Source organism: Chinchilla lanigera, unplaced genomic scaffold, assembly GCF_000276665.1.
Source record: "Chinchilla lanigera isolate Chin_1 unplaced genomic scaffold, ChiLan1.0 scaffold00050, whole genome shotgun sequence".
Lineage (NCBI taxonomy): Eukaryota > Metazoa > Chordata > Mammalia > Rodentia > Chinchillidae > Chinchilla > Chinchilla lanigera.
Genome location: NW_004955451.1, coordinates 14664377 through 14685277, shown reverse-complemented (window position 1 = coordinate 14685277; position 20901 = coordinate 14664377). Strand labels below are relative to the sequence as shown.

The following is a 20901-nucleotide window of genomic DNA, read 5'->3' as shown; positions in this document are numbered from 1 at the left end:
CGAACCGCGCCGTGGGCGCCGCGCAGGGCCGAGGGGCGAGGCCGCCCGCCCGCTCAGGGGAAGCTGTCGTCGTCATCCTCCGCCATCTCCTTGGCGAACTCCAGGTCCTGCTGCTCCCGCTCGCGCCGCTCCTGGGCAGAGGGCGGTGTGGGCTGCGTCCTCCGTCCCGCGTCCCCCGTCCCACCCCGCGGGGGCCGCGCCACTCACCTCCGCCGACTCCAGGTCCTTGTTGTAGGATTTGGGCGGGAACCGCATGGCCTGGGGACAGCGGAGAGGGGCACTGAGCGCGCGCCCGCGGACGGAGGGCGAGGCCCAGGCCGGGGACGGGACGGGGCGGCGGCCGCACCTTGACCGACATGTTGTGGATGTCCAGGCAGAAGGAGATGCGCTGGTGGAAGGCCAGCTGCGGCTCCCGCGTGGAGTAGATGTCCGTCATCTCCTTGGACTGCACGTAGCCCTTCTCGTGGTTGATGCTGGCTTCGATGACGCCGTCGCGGATGGCCTGCGGCCCCGGGGCAGCGGTCAGGGGCGCCCCGCGTGCTCCCCGCGCTCCCTCGTGACCACTCGCGGGTGACCTCCCGGCTGCACGGCACTCACCGTGTCCGGGACGACTGTGGCGCCGCCTTCCCACACCCTCCGCCCCGCCCCTCTCCGCTGCCCCCGGCCCTGGCCCCCGCCCAGCCCACCTTGGCAACAATGAACTCGGCGTCCTCGGGGCTGTCGAGCTGCAGCTTCTGCGCGATGTCCGCCAGCGAGATGCGCGAGTAGGACAGGCTGATCATGCGCACACCTGCGGGCAGCGGGCGGTGGGCACGGGGCTCCCCACCCATGTCCCGAGGGCCGGGCCGGGCGCGGGCGCACACCTGTCTTAATCACGTTGTGCCGCAGCCGGATGATCAGCGTGTAGGTCCCGTCAGCCTGAAACTTCTCCCCAAACTGATCCAGGACCTGGTTGAACTTGGCCAGATTCCCCGTCCTGACGGCTGCGGGACGGGAGAGGGGAGGGCATCGAGGCGGGCACAGGCAGCGGCTGGGCCCGGGGGCAGCGGGCAGCCTTACCTTGCGTGAGCAGGAAGTAGGGCATGAGCGAGCGCTTGAGCGAGGGCTGGCGGAACTGCAGGCGGTCGGGGATCTCGCCCAGCAGCAGCTCGACCACGATCAGCAGCTTGTGCACCTGCGGACATGGGATAGTGGGCAGGCCCGCGCGGGCGAGGGCGCCCAGGCCGCAGCCTCTGGGAATGCCCGGCCCTGGCCACACGCAGCCTTTGCCTGGGGAAGAGGCGGCGGGTGGCTGTCTGTGGAGGAGGGGCGACAGCGCAGAGCAGGCTGTCCTGACAGGCCCAGTGAGTGAGCAGAGGTGTGGACGGGCAAAGCCGGCCTTACTGTTCGTGGTACCGGGAGACGGACCCAAGGATTGGCCCTGAGCGGCAGCCCCAGTCCTTTGTATTTTAAATTTTAAATTCTGAGGCAGGGTTTTGCTAGGTTGCTCAACTGCCCAGGTGGGCTCAAACTTCTAATCCTCCTGCCTCGGCCTCTCAGAGTGCTGGGATTACAAGCGCGTGCCAGGAAGCTGCCCACGGAGTGACCCCCAAGTGCAGGGAAAGCACAGCGCAGTGACGCCCGGCTGGCTGCACTGCACCGCGGGGGCAGGACGGGCACGTGGGGACTCTGGCCCCGAGCTCTGCTTGGTCAGTGACGCAGATGGCGGCGGGCCCACGGCTTCTGCAGAGCCGGAGGGCTCAGCCTGAGAGGCTCCGCTAGGCTTGTGCTATCGGCCGAGTGTCCGGGGCCTCTACAGAGATGCGGGGAGGGGAGGAGCTGGATTCCCAGAGCTAGCGCTCAGGAGAGGGGTCCATCATCACATCGAAGTTGGCTGCGGGGTGCACGCCTGTAATCTCAATACTTGGGAGGCTGAGGCAGGAAGATTGCAAGTTCAGGGCCAGCCTGGGAGACTGAAGTGCAACCCTATTTCCAAATGACAAAATAACAAAGGGCAGAAGGTGTAGCTCAGGGAAAAGGTCCTAGATTCTGTTCTCAGTAAATTCTCACTCACAAAACCCACAAAGATGCAAATCAAAACCAATAGTCCCCAAAAGCTAGAATCACACAGCAAGGACTGAAAGGAAAATTAAAATTTTAAATAAAAGCCTGTCTAGAAAGCCCAGCAAAAATGCCCACCAAAACCTGTGGACAAGTCCAGGCAAGCCTGATAACAGAACACTGCTTTGTGTAACCCATTTTTGCTGCCCTGTGTACTGCTGGCCTTGTAATGTAAACTTCAGGTTTTCAAACTCCTTCAGCAGCCCATGATGTCATCATATGTACCAAATCTGCCTTTGTACCTTCCCTGCTCACTTTCCCTTTAATAAAAGCCCAGCCCCCTGCTTGGTGGGGCTCTGGCTCTTTGGGAGGGACCCTAGTCAGAAGCCCACCGGTGTAATAAACTGCCTCTTAAGCCTCCTGGGTACTGTTTCCTCCTGTGTTTGGTTTGTTTTCTGTAACATTTCTTGGTTCCCTGGCTAGGAAGACCATGCTGACCGCTTAGGTCATTGGCCGAAGCCTGGTGGGCAAAGCAGGGACCTCTTCTGGATCCTTGGCAGGAAGGCACCCCCTCCGGCCCTTCTGGGAGTCCCCTTGGAAGGCTGGACCGGACCAGAGGCCCCTGCTTGGCGCCAAAGGCCCCTGTCAGACCCAAAAGGGGGGAAGATGCAGCTGAGTTGAGTCTTCAGATAAGGCACTCTGAGAAAGTGCCCCAGTCAGTCTGTCTGTCAGTCCACCCTGCCCAGTTCTGGGCAGAAGGAGAGTCTGATCACCTCTCATTAGTTAGTTAAGGCCACCCTCGAGGGAAGAGGAATGTTTAATCTCTGAGTGCCTGCTGAATGACTGTGTGAGTGTCTCTACCGGATGATGAAAGCAGTAGGCCGTCCTGTCTGTGCTCCATGGTACAAGACCCTTCTGGGACCTTAGAACTGTGGAGCTCGACTGGGTCGGGTTTCTGTATTTCCGTAGTCTCATCTAAGTGGCAAAAGGCAAATCAGCCTCCGTAATGGGTGTGGGACCTGGTATGGGGTTTATACCTCCTGCCTGCCCGGATGCACTTGCATCTCCGAGAGGGGAGCAGCCCGAGCCAATGAGCGTTTGGCTTCCCATTGGAGGGACACCCACCCTTGTCTGCTGCGGCACCGTTCAAAGGTACAGCACACACCCCATCGGGTAACAGAATGGGTACAAGCCACAGCAAACCTGTAATCCTAGACTGCAATGCTGAAAAACTTTGCAAAAAGATTCCCTGGTGACTACAGAATAAAAACGAAACCCTGGAAACTCCAGACCTTTTGTGAGACTGACGGGCCGAACCTGTGCCTGAAGAAGTCTCGATGTCAAGATGTCCAACAGGCCCCGAGATGGCCACCCCGACCAGCTCCCCTACTGGCTTAGCCTGTGCCTTGGCTCTCTGCTTGTGCTCCGCATGACAAAAGGCACATCCTGGTCATAAACAAACCCCAGAGACCTCCTGAACCCTCTCAGGCCTGCCCCAAACCAGGGCAGCTTTGTCCTGTCCTACCTGAAGACCCCAAGTCCATCCTGCCCCCTCCTTACAGCTGGGGGCCCCAAGCTGCTCGGCAGGCCTCAGCGTGCCTGCTCACCCAAGAGTGGCTGCTGCAGCCTTCCTGGGGCGGGGGCCCTCCTCCAGATTCCTCTGCGTCCCCACTGCTGATCCGAGCACTGCGGCCGCTGTTGTTCACGCGTGTGTCTGTCCTGCCCTCCCAGACTCTGCCGTGTTGCAGCCACTGCCATCACCGCCAGCACCGTCGCTGCCACAGCACGCCCCATGCAGAGCGCTGCGGAGGTCACTGCGCGTCTCTGATCCCACATCCTTTTTCGCCCGCTCCAGCTGCGCCCTCTAGTGGTCTCTCGACTCCATCAGTTACTCCTGACTCCACTAGACCCACGCTGCTCTGCTCTGGAATTTCTACCACTGTCCAGAGGCCTGCATCTGCCCCCTCAGACCCACCCGGAGCCTCAGGCCGCTATCCCAGACTCCACGACTCCACTGCCAACAACCATGCAGCGCCTCCTGAACCCCACACCGACTCCTTATCAGACAGTGACTGCCCTGTCAACCACCGCCTTTGTTCTGCTAGTCAGCTCGGACCTCCAGTTCATCTCCAGCGGCCACTTCGTGTCCACCCGAGCCCAGGGAGGCGCAGCCACCCAACTGCCCCTGATGTATCATCAGCCTTGTAGATTGAACTGGAAGCACCGTAACCTGTCCTACGCTGAGAAGCCTCAAGCAGTGACTGACCTCCTTACACCTTCCAGACCCACCTGCCGACACGGGATGACCATCAGCAGCTCCTTTGGACCCTGTTTAATACTGTGAGCAACCATCTTTCGCTCCAGACCAGCCAGCTTCCCTCACGCTTGGGCCCACTGCTCCAGATGTGACACTGACTGAGGTACCCCGAGAAGAATGCCTGCATCAGCCTGAAGTGCCTGACGTTCTGAGACTTGTTTCCGGGAGCATGGGCAGGGGCTCGCCTCTGGGGCCTGCAGTCAATCACCCCCCCGTGACCGACCTCCAACCTCCGTCCAGCTGCGATCCCTGCTGCTGCTGAACAGCACCCCACCTCAAGAGAAGCCCGACTCGGCATCCAGCCCCACGTCTCTGGCCTAAAGCAGTAGTCCGGGACCCTGGCAGACTGCAGATCGCCTCGGGACGCTCCCCTCCTCGGTGAGAAAGCCCAATGGACACTACTGGCCGGCGCAGCACCTGCGAGCCACCACCTCAGCCCCCACAGCTCTGCACTCGGCAGTCCCCAACCCCACACTCTCCCGTCTGGACTTAGAAGATGCTTTCTTCCACTTGCGGGTTGCCCCTCCCAGTCTTTTGAATAGGAGGACCCCGAGATGGGACAGAAAGGCCAACTAACCTGGATTCGTTTACTGCAAGGTTTCAGAAATTCCTTCACACTTTTTGGGGAAGCACCGGCTGCTGACTTAGTCCACGCCGACCTCAACTGTACCCTCACACAGCACGCCAATGACACCCTGACCGGGAGCACAGGCCCTCCTCCGGCCCCTGCTGAGCATACGCTGCAGTCTCGCAGAAAGGCACAGTATGCGAACAGAAAGGCACTTTGGGGGCTTGACTTGGAGAAAGCCTCAGGCACCTTGCCCCTGAGTGCAAAGAATTTATCTGTTCCATTTCCAGGCCTCAAAACAACCACAGCTTAGAGAATTCCAGGGCGCTGCAGGCTTCTGTTCAATGTGGACACTGGGGTTTGCTGAAAAAGCTAAGCCTCTATATGACATGCCGACAGGAAACGAGAATGAAAGAGAACTAGTAACACGGACTGCGGAACAGGCTCAGGCCTTCCAGACCATCAAGACGACTCTCAGCTGCCGGCACTGGGCACTCCTCACGCGACCAGAACATTCATTCTGCTCGCGGATGAAAGGGGACACGCTGCTCACGTTCCTCACTTGGGAAGTCGGCCCCTGGGAAAACTCATCGCTCGTTTATCAAAGAACCCGGACCCTGCGGCAGAAGGCTGGCTTCCTTGCCCCAGAGCACTGGCAGCTGCTGTCCTCTTGGGCAGAGAGGTGACAAACCGACTCTGAGACAAAAACCCAACAGTCCGGTCGTGAGTTCGGTTCCCGGTACCGGAGAAAAACCAAAAAACAAAACAACAACAACAAAAAAAAACCCAACAGTCCAGGCCCCCCTCCAAAAACAGGTTCCACATGCTGTTCTAGAACTGCTGGACAGGTGGGGACACCGCCAGCTCTTGAACAGCCGCGTCACCCAGTTCTAGGGATGGCCTGTTGGAAATCCCCGACTTACCTTCCAACTGGTCAAACCCCTGGACCCAGCCACCCTCCTGCCCACTGAGCTTGGCCCCCAGGCCATGACTGTCCCTCTTACCTGATGTGACTCCCGCTAGTCGGCCAGACCTGCAGATGGAACCCCTGCCTAACACTGAGTACACCCGCTTGTGGATGGAAACAGCTCAGTTAGGGCTGGAAAACGCCAGGCCAGCCGCGCAGTTGTTACTACAGAAGAGCTGCTCCTAACCAGGCCTCTTTCCCCAAACTGGTCTGCTCAACAGCTGAACCTGGACCTTAATACAAGCTCTCAACTGGGCAAAAGGGAAAAAGATAAACATCTTACACTGACTCGAGGAATGCTTCAGCCACTATTCATGTCCACAGAATGCTGTACAAGGAACGTGGTCTTGTCAGAGCAAAAGGAAACAAATTAAAAACAAGGATGAAGGCTGGCCGTGGTGGCGCACACCTATAATCCCAGCACTTGGAAGGCTGAGGCAGAAGGATCGTTGTAAATTCAGGGCCTACCTGGATTACAAAGTGAGCTCAAGGCCAGCCTGAACTGCATAGTAAGACCATGTCTCAAAAATGCAAAAATAAACAATCGAAACTAAAAACAAGGATGAGCTTTCTCACCTCCTGACTGCAATTTGGAAACCTAAGAAGGTGGTCACTGCTCACTGTAAAGGGCACCAAAGAATAAAGACACTTCCCTCTTGGCAATCACAAAGCAGGGGAAGCTGCCAAACGTGGCAGAAGGCTCCACCTGGGGGATGCATGGCTTAGTACAGAATGCAGAAGCCCAACGTGATACAACCCCCAAAACTGTCCTCAGGCTCCACAGCGGGCCCCTCTGCTACTCCAAGGAAGAGATTAAACAGGCATGACAGGAAGAGGCCTGCATGGGTCCAAAAGGTGCTTGGACTTTATCGGATGATCAGACGATAGTTCCACAGAATTTGGCCTATGCTTGGGTAAAACGCCATCATATCACCCGTGGAGGAAAAACTGCTATGAATCAGCTTATAAGCTGCTACTATGATTTCCCAAAATTAGCCTCAATTTGTGCCTCTGTGAGTAGAGACGTCAAATCTGTTCAAAGACTGAACCCCCACTGGGACCTAAACCCTCACCTGTTATCCAACATGCTGGACTCTCCCCTTCTGAAGACCTGCAGATAGACTTTACGTAAGTCAAGCCACGTAGTGGCTACAAATATCTCCTGGTGCTTGTCTGCACTTATTCTGGGTGGCTGGAGGCAGTGCCCACTGGAACAAAGAAAGCCACTCAAGTCTGCAGAGTATTACTAAGAGAAATTATCCCCAGACATGGGCTGTCCCTCAGCATAGGCAGTAATAACAGACCTGCACTTCTGGCAGAAGTAACCCAGAAACTAAAGAATTAAAAATCAATTGAAACCTATATACAGCATACAGGCCACAAAGCTCTGGAAAAGTTGAAAGGATGAATAGGACTTCCAAGTCAATATTAACTATTACCAAGAAACTCAGGCACCATGGGTGGATTTGCTTCCCACGGCCTCCTCAAAGTCTGAAGTTCGCTAGGACCCATGGACTGTACGTGCTTTGCAGGGAAGACCGCCACCTAGAATCAGGGGTCTCCAGGGAGACTTATGCCAGCTAGGGAACACATCTCTCTGCAGGAACAACTTACACAGTTAGGAAACATCTTTTCTCAAATATATGAGTATAGCTGAAAGGGCAGTCATCCCCTGCAGCGACCCCCGCATACACTTTCAACGCAAGAGACCTACTGCGGGTAAAAGACTGGATAAAGGAACCCCTACAATCCACCTGGAGGGGCTCCTACAGAAGCCTTTCTGAGATCTTCCTTCTGGGACCCAGCCATGCATCCATCGTTCTCAGATCAAGAAAGCTCATCCAGACGACTGCCAGAAAGCCTCCCCCGACGAGTCCACTCCTCTGCAGACCTGGGGAGATGACGTGCACACAGCCCTGCTCTCGTCACTCAGGAAACGCAGATTTATGCATGGCTGAAGCCGGGCGGACAGCGTACACCAGAGCATCTGCCCTGATTGATTCATGGTCCGTTGCCCGGATTGGTTTCTGGTCCCGCTCCTCCTGTTCATCTCAGTGTTCGCCCTAGGGTTTGGGCAGTGTCCTCCGAGGACTGGAAAGTCCCCTCCAAGGGCACTTTCATTCTCCTCTGCACTGGGGTAACTGCAGGGCTGTGTACTCTGAGCTGCCTCTCCTGGGGTCAGGATGACTCCACTACCGACCTGAGCCTGCTCCTTCTTAGCCTGCCTGGCCCACGCGCCTGCTACACAGACTGAGGGCGCCGGAGTTCCAAGGCCAACTGGCCGCACTACGAAGATTCTTCGCCGAACCCGATGCGAGCCCTCTCAGGCTGCGGTGACATAACCAGCCCCTTTTCCTTGGACTGCGGAGGCTGACTGGGAACATGACTATCGGACTGATAACACCTATGTCTGTCTTGGATGGGATCAGCTGGCTCAACATTTCCACTGGGGCTACTGTTGGGACCCGAACGACTTCTGTCCTCACTGGGGCTGCCCAAACCTTTACTACCTGGAGTATGGCACCTTTACCAGGGATAAAGTACCTCTGACCCAGCCCCTCCAACCCAGACTGCCAGTAGGGAACCTGCAATCCCGTAAATTATACAATCCCTGACCCCACTCACGAACACTGGCTGAAAGGTCATCAAATTGGTGTTTGAACTGATGGTAGGGGCTGGGGATGTAGCTCAGCGGCACAGTGCCTGCCAGGTAAGTGCAAGGTCCTGAGTTCGATTCCCAGTACCAAAAAAAGTAGTTTGCACTGATGGTGGGAAAGGGCCCAGGAACGACAGCGATCTTTACAAAGGTTTTGTCACGCCCCACCTCAAGCTCCCTACGCCAAAGCTGCCGCTGCTCCCTTTGGGGCCCCGGCGCCTCAGTCCAATGGGTCCCAGCAGGGCCCCTCACAGCAGACCTACTGCGCCTGGCCAACAGCACCCGTCGGCCCCTCCAAGCAGCAGACCCTAGACTGGGAAATGACTGTTGCTCTGTGTACCCCCCGCCTTTTCACGCTGCGCTTCAGGCTGAACCGCGGATGGCGCTCACCGTAACCCTACTTCCACCCTGGGCCCCACCCGACGGAGGTGGGGAGGCCGCCTGCCTCTTGTGCCTTTACAAGGCCAAATGCCTCAGCTGAGCGCACAGATGCTCCGACTGCCACCCCGATGGCCCCGCGTGGAACCTTTTTCATCTGCTCTGACGGCATCCCTCAGGCGTTTGGGGCACAAAAGTGAGTCTCTGTGTGCTGGCCCACCTCGCGCCTGACCTCTCTGTTTACTCAGGTCAGCAGGGCCCCACACATGGCCACCAATCTTGCCAAAAGCATGACCTGGTGCTACTGCCAATTCGGGCTGGGACAGCAATAGCGGAGTCTACCCCTCAGCGCCACTGCCCTGGGTGTGGGCCAACAACAGCACTTACAGTTGGGTACCCAAAGAGAGGGCGATTTTACAGCTGCTCAGGGAGGGCTTGACGTGTTGCAGGACCACACTGATTCCTGAGCTGCAGTGCTCCTCCAAAATCACAGAGCTCTAGACTCCTTACTGGGCAACAGGGAGGCACCGGCCTGTTTCCAGAAGCCTGCTGCTGTCATGCTAGCAAGTCTGGTGTTAGGGAGACTGCCCACCAGTGGTGAGAATGAATACACCAGTGGGCCTGACACGCGAACAGGCTCCTATTGGTGGAGCTGCCAGGGAGACGGACAGCCACGGCTGGGCGCTCGGTGGACCACTAAAAGGCCCCCTTCTCATACTCTTGCAGGACCTCGCTTATTAAATTGGCTCATCCCCTTTACTACAAAGCAAACAAGCAGTACTGGTCAGGTTGGGCACCTCCTATACAGCCTTTTTAAAAAATTTTTTTTAAAATTACTTTTTTAATTTTTTGAGACAAGGTCTTACTGTGCAGTTCAGTATAGGCCCTGAGCTCACTTGGTAGCCCAGGCTGGTCTTGAACTCGCAATGATCCTTCTGCCTCAGCCTCCCGAGTGCTGGGGTTACAGGTGTGCGTCAGCATGCCCAGTACAGCCTTAAATATCAGTATCTCTGAAATGATTTTCCCAATAGACTAACAGAGGGGAAAATGGAAGGAAATTAAAATTTTAAATAAAAACCTGTCTAGAAAGCTCAACAATACCTGCCAAAACCTAGCAGACATGTCCGAGCAAGCCAGATAACAGAATATTCCTTTTTACGGCCTTTGTGTAACTGATGGCCTTGCAATGTAACTTGGGATGTTTAAACTCCTTCAGCAACCCACGACGTCACCCAACCCTTCAATCGCAGGCGCCAAATCTGCCTTTGTACCTCCTGGCTTGTTTTCCCTTTAAAAGTTCTGGAACCCTGCTGGGTGGGGCTCTGGCTCTTTAGAAGAGACCCTAGTCAGAAGCCCACTGGTGTAATAAACCGCCTCCTAAACCTCCTTTATGCCATTTCTTCATGTGTTTGGTCTGTTTTCTGTAACAGGACAACCCCCAGGGTCCCAACATGTGACCACGTCTAAAGACAAGGCGTCTGTCAGGGGCCCAAGGTAAAGTGACACAGAAGGGCAGGCTGTAGGCCACCGAGACTGGCACCTCCAGAGAGGGAAGGTGCCCCCTGGGGGTGCGTGTGTGTCATGTGAACCCCAAAGCAGCCGGCCCCGTGGATGCTGTCACCTTGCGCCCCTAGGGCTGCGACCCCACTCCTGTTGCTGAATGACACTTTGGGGCAGGCCTGGTGAACTGAGGTAGGTGAGGCTGGCCATGCGGAAGCTGGCTGGAGGCCAGGACTGCGCTCAGACCAGGACGAACGTGGGTCCGAGGGGGACTGGGAGATGGGGGAGCTGCCGAGAGCAACACAGCACGAACCCTGCAGAGCAGCCCCCTTTCAGGAAGAACGGAGGCACAGCGTGGCTGAAGAGCCATCTGCTGTGAGAGGGCGCCGGACGCTGGCGGTGCACTCCCGGGCACCGGCTCTCGCTGTACCTCACGTACTCTGGCGCTACCACCCTGGGCTTCTGGCCTGCAGGACTGGGAGAAGTAAACTTTTTTTTGTCAGTACTAGATCAAACCCAGGGCACACTACCACATGCCGGGTGGGGTTGGAACTTTTGATCCTCCTGCCTCAGCCTCCCAGAGTGCTGGGATTAAGGGTGTGCGCCACCAGATCCAGCTGTAAGTTTACTGAGTTTTGAAAGACACTTTAGCGTGACTCCTACTGCAAGGATCTAACGGTCTGCACACATGCCCCGTGTCTGCAGAGCCGCTTCCTGTGAGAATCCTACCCATCCTTCGAAAACCAGCTCAAATGCAAGACCATCATTCCTCTGATTATCTGACCAAACCTCCTCCGCCTCTCTCTGACCTTCGAGTAGAAATAAAAGGAGTCTCGGAGACTCGGACCTGAAGCCAGCGCAGAGCAGCCCCAGGCTGTGGTCGGAGGAGCAGGGGGGTCACGAGGTCCAAACCTTGGCTCCTGAATGCCCCTGGACGTCACCAGGCCCAGAACTCTTTCTGGGCCAAATTCTCCATCTCTGCCCTAGAGATGCCGCTTCCCCTTTCCTGTTTCGCCCAGTGCCCAACAGCTCCGGATGGGTGACAGCTCCGCCCGGCCACGCTCCAGCCCCACCCACGCCTGTCGCCCAGGAATTTCCAAGTTCCCCGGCCACAGTCAGACCGACCTCCCAGGACCTCCCAGGACACAGTGCCGGTCTGATGGGGACAAGGGCGCGGGGCGGACAAAGGAGCAGGACTCAGGAGTCTTCACAGGCCTCCCCGGAGAGCGCGCTGCAGGAGGGCGGCCGGGGCAGGCAGGGCTCAGCACCCCGCAGCCTTGGACCGAGGGGACGCAGTGCAGCAGCAAGGAGCAGAGCGGGGGTGCTCACCGTCTGTTTGAAGCCCACAGCCGTGTGCTGCGGGGCCTTGCGAAGCGCGTTGGTCATCGTCCTCCGCGCCTCTGAGTACTCCAGCTGGATGGCTTTGATTCGCCCTGGGGGGACAGCACTGTGTCAGGAAAGCGGGGTCACCCGAGTCTGGCAAAACCAGACTGCCAGACACCCACCCTCAGAAAACCTGCATGGAAGCTGGGCGTGGGGGCGCAGGCCAGCAATCCCAGCCTTAGGCTTAGGCAGGAGGAGTGCCAGCAATTTGAGGCCTGTCTGAGCTCTATAGTGAGTTCAAGGCCAGGCGGCACTACATGGTGAGACCTTGTCTCAAAAACAGAAACCAAGAAGCTAAAAGACGGTGTCGGGGGAACGGCCCCGCCTCTCCCCCCGAGGCCCTGGGGGCGCTGCTCACCTGTGTAGTAGAGGTACCTGGCCCACTCGTTGTTGTTGGCTTGCTCGGGGAACACAGACTTGGACACCAGCTTCTCCGCCTGGTCATACAGGCTGTAGTGCAGGTAGTTCCGCAGCAGCAGGTTCAGCAGCGTGGCCTGCCCGTCCGCGTCGTGCCGGAGAGTGGCTGTCCGCAGCCGCGCATGCAGGAAGCTTCAGAGGCGGAGAGAAAGCTGTTAAGAGCCTGGGCCGCAGCTCAGAACTGCCTCTGCCTCTGCACTCCCTCGGCTCCTGAAAAAGTGACCCTGGCTGCTCTGCAGGCTACGCACCGAATATTCAGCCACTGACCGGCAACTGGTCAAGTGCTGAACTACTTCTTTTTGAGACGGGTCTCATTTTGCTGCCTAGGCTGGTCTTGAACTTACAACACTCCTGCCTCAGCCTCCCAAGTACCTGGGATTTCAGGTGTTTCCTATCATGCCCAGCTTTGGGGTGCTATCCTAGCTGCACAAAAAAGGACAATCTCTGCTCTGGAGGGACTCAGGGACAAGGGTATGATGAGGCGTGGCAGGCGGAGGCAGGGGAAGGACTCTGGCTTTTCCTTATGAAAATGGAGCCACTGCAGCTGGTGTGGTGGTGCACACCTGTGATCTCAGCACTCGGGAGGCTGAGGCAGGAGGATCGCCACAAATTCAAGGCCAGCCTGGGCTACATAGCAAGTTGAAGGCAGCCTGAACTACATAGTGAGACTATGTCTCAAAAAAAAAAAAAAACAAAAGAAAGAAAAAGGGAAAAAAAAGGAGCCAGTGCAGGTTTTGAGCAGGGGCAAGATGTTCCCAGCCGTGTCTTCCGCCCCCTAAATCAGCCCTCCCTGGAGGTGGGTGCAGGGCACAGCCAGACCATTTCCAACAGCCAGCGTATTCTCCACTTCTTCCCCGAGGGCCCGACGTGTAGCTTGGCCTGGTACCCGCAGGGACCTGCCTCCCACCAGCCAGCGCCTCCTGTAGCCCTCAGGGCCGAGCTCCGAGCCCCGCCCGCACCTGCGCACCACGTCCAGCTTGTCCAGGAACTCGTAGACCCGGGCGTGGTAGTAGTAACACTTGGCGGCCACGAGGTCCAGGGCCCGGCGGTTCTGAGTACTGATCCTTTGCATCAAGTCATCGGAGATTTTCTGTGCCTGGGAGAGAGCCAACGAGAAGCAAGGGGCAGTAACTCCGAGGGTTACCGGCGTGGTGCTTCCCGACAGCCAGCCAGGACTGGAAATGCGCTCACACCAAAGCCTGCACACACGTGTTCTAACAGCCCCAACGTGGCACAACGCTTGGTGGCTGAAAAATGGGCAAGCCGAGGTGGTGCCTCCATACACTGGAGGGTTCTTCAGCCACAAAAAGGAAGTTCTGACTGACACCTGCCACGGCATGGAACAATCTTTACGCACAGTGGTGCACACCTGCCATCCCAGCACTCTGGGAGGTAGAGGCAGGAGGATCAAAAGTTCAAGCCCAGCATGGGCAACTCGGTGACTTCAGGAGACATCTCAAAATGTATTACGTATGTATGTACGCACGTACGTATGCATTTATCGCTTGATTGACTGGTTGAGACGAGGTCTCAGTATGCAGTTCCGGCTGGCCTTGAGCTCACTTTGTAGCCCAGGCTGCCCTCAAACTCAAAACCATCCTCCTGCCTCAGCTGGGATTACAGCACCACGTCACCACGCCCGGCTACATCTCAAAATTTAAGAAAGAAAGAAAGAAAGAAAGAAAGAAAGAAAGAAAGAAAGAAAGAAAAACCCTTATGCTTGCTAAGAGAATGGAGCCTGACACCAGGGGGTATAGCTGTGACTCCACTACCAGGAAATATCCGAACAAATATCGGAGCAGGCAGATCCCGAGACAGACGAGAAATGGGAGCCAGGCAGGGCGAGGGTGAGAGGCAGTGCCTGCTAATACCGCACTTTCTTTCTGGGGTGACGACAATGTCCTGCAAAGAGCAGTGGCAGCTGTGCAACGTGTGACAACAGCAGAACCTCCAGACTAGACACCTCAAAGGGGTGAAATTTTATCTCAAAACAGGCAAATAAAACAGGGAGGGAGGCATGGCAGCTGTCACGACGGCCACCCTCACGTCAGGGTGACGACAGAGCTGCCCCAGTGTGGACAGGCTGACTATTTCTTTCTGGAAACACTCGGGACCAGAAGCGCTCAGATGTAGGATCTCTTTTTCAAATCTGGGGTATTGACATATACACAACAAAGGCTCAGATCTGAACCTGAAATTCACTTAGTTTCACACACGCTGCCTACCCACTCGGCCTGAGGTCACTCAGTGCGGTCCTTTGAGCCGCCCAGGGGTGAGGGGGTCCTATCACTCAAGCCAGGTCGGAAACTTCCCTCCCACGTGGCTCGAGCCAGAGCTCCAAAGTTCGGGATGTGGGGGGCTTGGTCTAGGGATGCTCAACCCATCTCCCCAGAAAAGCAGCCGTTCCTCACTGAAGTCCCACGAGAGCACCGTGCTGTCCTCGTTTTCTTATTTTACGTAGCAGCAGTGACCGACAGTCCTGCAAGATGGGCCTCTCGATCTGCACGTCCTGCATGGGCAGGAGAGGCGCATCTGCCCGAGGTGCTGCTATGTGGCACTCCGGTCTGTCTGTCATCGGACCCACCCCTTCTTCCCCCAAAGCCCCCCATGCCGGCGTTTGGGTACCTCCCCCCCCAGCCCCCCCAGCCCCCCCCCAGTACCGGGAACCGAACCTACAACCTTGCGCTTGCCAGGCAGGCACTATGCCGCTGAGCTAAATCCCCGGCCCCTGGGTACCTCTTTGTAGCGCTTGCTGTTCATCAGGAAGATGACCATGAGCAGCTGGAGATAGGCTTCCACTTCCGGCAGCAGAGGGGCCGATGCGGCTTTTCCCGTGCGGGGGCGGAACTGTAAGTCGGCTTCTGTGTCCATGGGCTGCGAGAGGGCAGAGGAGGGTCAGTCAACCAGGAACACACTGAGCACCCATCGTGTGTTTGCTGAGATTTGCTCAGGGCTCTGGCGTACTGGGATTTTGCCAGGCACTAGGGATACACAAAATGTAAGTCTCTCTCCTGAGGGAGTCCAGGAGGTCAGCAACGAGGCAGACACACAAAGGGTTAAAGGAGTGCCACAGACTCTTTGCAGAATACCCTGGGAGCATAAAAGAAATAAGATACAAGATTAATAATAAATAAGATATAAGATACAAGGTTTCTTCTGATATAAGAAACCCTTAGCTAGGCTTGGTGTTATAGGCCTGCAATCTCAATGCTCAGGAGGCTGAGGCAGGAGGATTGCCACAAGTTGGCAGCCAGCCTGAGCTACATTGAGTTCAGGGCCAGTCTGAATATATAGTGAGATCTTGTCTCAAATAACAAAAATTTTTTAAAAATAAAAAAAAGAAATTCTCAAGAAGCCTTTAGCCTAAGTCAAGATTAAACGACTACACTTTTTTTTTTTTTTTTTTTGAGACAGGGTCTTGTTACATAGTTTGGACTGGCCTCAAACTCACAGAGATCCTCCTGCTTCGGCTTTCCAAGTCCTAGAATTGCAGGGGTGTGCCACCACGCCTGGCTAAGACCACCACATTTGGAACCACTGTAAATATTCTCAGACAAAGTTTAATCAATCAAGAATGAGACAGAGAAAAATTTCTGTGTATGGAAGTAAGGAAGCGCGAAAGGAAGTGTGTAAGAAAGTCTGAAGAGAGTGACACATACATTAACCTATTTTTAACCTGAGACAAACACTGTGTTAGGTCAGCCCAGAAGAAAAAATCACGTTAGGTGAACGTAGGGATGTGACAGGTAGAAACCATCCCGGGCAGGTTGGAGGGTGCACTTTTCCTTTCCCAGGAAGCAACTCTTCACAGTCTGGCCTCCGGGGATTTCCCAAGTTTTCCCACACTCTTCGAGTGCACGGGATAGGGCTGAAGTGGAAGGAAGGGTAGGAAGGAAGGGTAGGAAGATGGAAATCTGGGATGCGCGGTGCATGGGGGCTTTCACACCTCCAGAGGAGAATGAGTTTGTCCCGGGACAGGGGCACTCCGCCATCCAACCCACTCCGCTGGGCCTGCTAGTCAGGAGCTGTTCTAGGAGTTCAGCACTTTCCTCCCACCTGCAATCTATTCATCACACCCCATGAAGGAGTAAAACGAGGCAAAGGATGTTAACTCACTCCCCAGGCCCTACAGGAACTCCCTGATAGGGTTTGGATTCAAGTTTAACTCTAGCTGCAAAACCTACACTCTTAACCCATTTTATCCTTGTACACAGTAAAGCTTCCTCCTAGGATAACTGCGATGTTAGACAACTGGAGGACAGGGCTGGAGGCGGGGCTACAGGGAAATGAGCTTGGCCAAGGGGATGACTCCCTGGCTTGCAAGAGCAACACTATAGGGAAGTCTGGTCCCCTTGCTACCGGCCAGGTGTTAGAATGGTTTGTTAGGGGTGGGCCTGGTGGTCCATGCCTGTCATCCCAGCACTTGGCAGGGAGGCAGGAGGCCAAGGCAGGAGGATCACTGAGAGTTCAAGGCCAGTTTGGGCTACATAGTGAGTTCAAGGCCAGTCTGTACTATGTATCAAGACCCTGTCTTAAAAAAAAACAAAACCAACAGATGAAACCACAACAAAAAAGAAAGAACAGACTGATCAGGTATCTCTACTCATGCTACAGCAGAGAGCGGATAGGTCTTTGGGACAAATCCAATCTGTCCCGGGGGTGTCAGCCTGACCCACTCACCTCTTCGAGGAAGGACAGCAAGAAGTCTCGGGTGGCATTGTTGGAGGTGAAGAAGCCATGCACAGCCTTATAGAGAACATAGTGGTTGAGGCGGCGTGAAGTGGAAGGCAGCATCCGCAGGGCCCGAAGCACAAATCTCGGCTCCTTGCCAGAAACAGCTTTCTCCAGCTGTTTCACATGCTCCTTGATGTCTGCAGGACCAAGAAGAAAAGACACCGTTACTCCCTACTCCTAGTTCCTCACTACTTCTGGCCAGCGGTTCTCAGGAACACACTTATTGCTGGATGCAGTGGCGCAGGTGTGTAATCCCAGCACTGGGGAGGCTGAGGCAGGAGATCAGCCAAGTTTGAGACCAGCCCGGGCTACACACGAGGGAAACAATATACAATCACATTCAGTGGTATTTATGGATTCTGTACACTGGTTTTTAGATACAGCCAAGAGACAAGGGGAAGTATAGCTGTGGTGGGGAATGTGTGTATGTACGGACCCAGACACAGACACACACACACGATAATGCACCTCTGCTACTATCACATTATTTTAGGTAATAGGACCTTATTATTGCTCCTGTTGTCCAACTTTAAAGTAACAGCTCTGCGGCCAATGCTATCACGTCCTCAAAAGCTCCACCCAGGAGCAGAACTTTGCTTATCTCAGTGTTTTGAGGTGGCTTCTCGCACAGTTCAGAGAAAACCCAGTTAAGCAGTCTGGTCCCACTGATCGAGAACCCAGAACGCAGCACCAGGCTCACAGCGCAAGCTCACTCTGCCCACTGCACATGCGGAAGCCTGCTCGGCGTGGGAAAAGTAAAACTAAGGGGAGCAAGAGGAGCAGGGCACGCAACTGGCACCTAGGAGCAGAGCCAGAGGCTCGAACCCGCCGGGTGCGGGTGCGGGTGCGGGCGCGGGCGCGGGCAGCGGTCGGAAGGCAGGACTCGGCGAGCGCCCGCGCCCAGCGAGCCCAAGGTCCCACCCCAGCAGGGCGGGCGGAGGCCGGCTTCCGTCACGGGGCTGGGGTCGGGGCGGCCGCGCTGCGATCCCGGGAGAAGCCGCACCCCCGGCGTCGCTGTCACCCGCGATCGTGGCGCGCTTCTGCCCCGAGCTCCCGTACCCTCCAAGGTGACGGTGTCCAGCTCCCGCTGCGAGTGCTCGGCCGTGGCCGCCGCCTTCCCGTCGGCCTCCCCGGGGGCCCCGCTGCCGGCCGCCGTCTCCTCCTTCATCTCCACGTCCTGGGGGGCCGGGGGCGGGGGCGGTTCGGGCTCCCCTCCGCCCGGCGGCGGCTTCGCCTTGTCCGCGCCGCGGCGCCGCGCCGAGCCCTCCTGCTTCATGGTGCCCGGAGTCGCGGCCTAGTCCGCGGACCGAGCCCGGGGCCTCGCGTGAAGTCTCGTACCGGGGACCAGAAACCGAGCCGGGCCTGCACACGAGCGCGGGATCGCAGCGGGCCACGGGATGACGGAGCAGCTGCAAACGCCTTCCCAGCGCGGAGCCTGCTGGGAAACACCAGGCCCGACGAGCCGCCGGCCGAGTCAGGAAGGGGAAAGAAATCTACAGACGAGGTGCAGGATGGGGGCGGATCTTCAAGCTGGGAGGAGTCTGTATGCGCAAGTGGGGCTTTCTTTTGAAACACTTAAAGTGTGGCGCTTTCCTTCTATTTTTCTCTTGGGTACACTTCTGTGAATGTCCACGAGAGGTCTCTTCAGGCTCCAACCTGGGCTACGCTGGACTCGAACAGCACCCCAAAGAGTTTGGAGTGGGTAGGACCTATACGAGCGCGGGGAGAGTTGACGTCACGAATTGCCGGGCAGCTTTTGCGCCCAGGTTTACCTAATGTGCCCCCGGCTGGGTCCCCTTGAGACCCACCTGGCTAGCGCTTAACAGCTGCGTGATGCACCCAGCGCTAGGGAAGAAAGGACTGAGGAGGAGGGACGTGGAGCCAGGTCGTTGAGTTTAAAATAAAGGGAACTGGAAAGTGTGACGAACACCGTGGTATCCATTCGGACTTTCAAAGTTGTTAGATTTTAATTCAGCGCTGCGATTAAGGCATACTATCTCTCCGTGCTGGGAACGTGGATGGGGAAGACCACGTTTGTGTACAATCACGGCAGTTTAATGAAAACGGGCCGGCCATGGCGGCGCACACCTGTCATCCCAGTACTGGGGAGGCTGAGGCAGGAGGATTGCTCTGAGTTTGAGTCCAGTCTGGGCTACATAGTGAGTTCAAGGCCAGCTTGGACTACATGGAGTGACTCTGTCTCAAAAAACCGAACTAAAATAAAGTAAGTAAAGGGGTACTGGCTGAGTGTGGTGGCATAGGTCTGTAATCCCAGCGCTCAGGAGGCTGAGGCAGGAGGCGTGCCACGAGTTCAAGGCCAGCCTGGGCTACAGAGTGAGACCCTGTCTCAAAAAAATAAAAGGGCTGGGGATATCGCTCAGCGGCACAGTGTCTGCCTGGCAAACTCAAAGTCTTGACTTCCATTCCCAGTACCAAAAAAAAAAAAAAATTAAAAAAAAAAATAAACAAACACAGGGGTTCTACAGTCCAGGGATAGCTAGCACTCGGCGAAGGTAGAGATGCCACGTAACTCATTTGGACTCAGGGCTGCTGTGTGGTGGGAGGGCAGAGGAGATAGCAGGGGAGCCCCCACTGGCCAAGACCGCTGGGCTCCTGCCCGCTGGGGGAACCTTACGCATCCAGACCGGCAGCTGGATGGGAAGCAATGTAATGTTACCTCCTAGTTTACATAAGGGGCAGGAAATTGGACCAGAAACGCTGCCAGCTGTTTTCAAAGGACTTCCTTAAGCCAGTCATTGGAACACGGTGCCTGTCACAGCAGCCTGGGAGGCTGAGGCAGGAGGATTGCAAGTTTGAGTCCAACCCGGTCAACTTGGCACAATCATGTCTCAAAAAAGATTAATGACTGGGAAGGCCCTGGGCTCAGTCCTCAGTGCCAAAAAAAAAAAAAAAAAAAAAGCGACTTACCAGTGATTCTGCAGGGCAGATAAAGTTTCTTAAAATACAAAACAAAAAATTCACTCTGTCTTGGAAGTTTGATACCCTCCATAAATGGGAATCCTCAGATTTAGACCTGGGAGGGACAGTCATGCCCTATTGTAAGGAGCAGAAAATACGTTTTTATACATTCTCATATATATATCTATATATAGATAGATATATATATTTTATACATGTACAAGCTATTCTTGGTTTTTTTTTTGGCACTGGGAATTGAACTCAGGACCTTGTGCTTGCTAGGCAGGCGTTTGTACCACTGAACTATCTCCCCAGCCCTATGTATGTACATGCTATTCTATGTGTCTTTATATCCTTCTTTTTTGTACTCTTGCAGCAAACAATTCACTACATTAAACAGCTGCTTGCCAAATGGCAAAACATGCTGTTTTGGGGAACACACCTTGACCAAATCCTCCCTAACTGTCCTCTCACCCACCCAGGGTGGGTGGCTAACAGGCCGTTGACTCATTCCGGGAATAAACTTCAAGTATCTTCTCCGCAAGCCTTGTCTGCAGCCGAAGGTGAGGATGGGTGGTAGAGGCAGGAGAGATGAGCTTTGTTGTTCAGACCTCACAATGGAAGGAGTCGCCGGTCCGCATGGTTAGGGTGTTAGCTCATCTGTCTATTAAGTTTACATCAGAGGGGCAAACGAACGAGTCAGCAGGGCAGCCCAGCAATCTGTGAGCAATGCACTGAGGCTTTGGAAGGTGCCCAGGCTGGGGGAGGCTGACTTAGCCGAAGCCTTTGGCAGTGGGTCACGGGGCGTGCTAGCACGGGCCGGGGGTGCCTCGGTACTGGGAAGAGGCTGCAACCCGGAGCCAAAATCTCTGGGGAAACTTTCCATCTATAAAACCACTTTAAAAGAAGTTGGTGAAAGATGTTCAGACCGAGCTCAGGGCAGAGGAATGTGCTATAAACCCAGACCTCCGATGAGATGCGCAGCACACGTTTTAGCAGGTTCGCAGGCCGAGTAACCCACG

General features: G+C 55.7%; 1 protein-coding gene across 1 annotated transcript in view; it reads right to left on the bottom strand.

The window, feature by feature from the left end:
* Psmd3 (proteasome 26S subunit, non-ATPase 3) overlaps positions 1–18396 on the bottom strand; it is a gene marked incomplete in the record, with an annotated part of 18692 nt that extends 296 nt beyond the window's left edge. The window contains 12 exon segments of the mRNA XM_005394339.2: positions 1–131; positions 208–258; positions 347–502; positions 687–790; positions 864–983; positions 1060–1174; positions 11756–11859; positions 12168–12358; positions 13186–13322; positions 14963–15100; positions 16907–17097; positions 18020–18396. Of these exon segments, the coding sequence (XP_005394396.1) occupies positions 54–131; positions 208–258; positions 347–502; positions 687–790; positions 864–983; positions 1060–1174; positions 11756–11859; positions 12168–12358; positions 13186–13322; positions 14963–15100; positions 16907–17097; positions 18020–18236 (1602 nt within the window).
* Positions 18397–20901: the final 2505 nt, after the last annotated feature.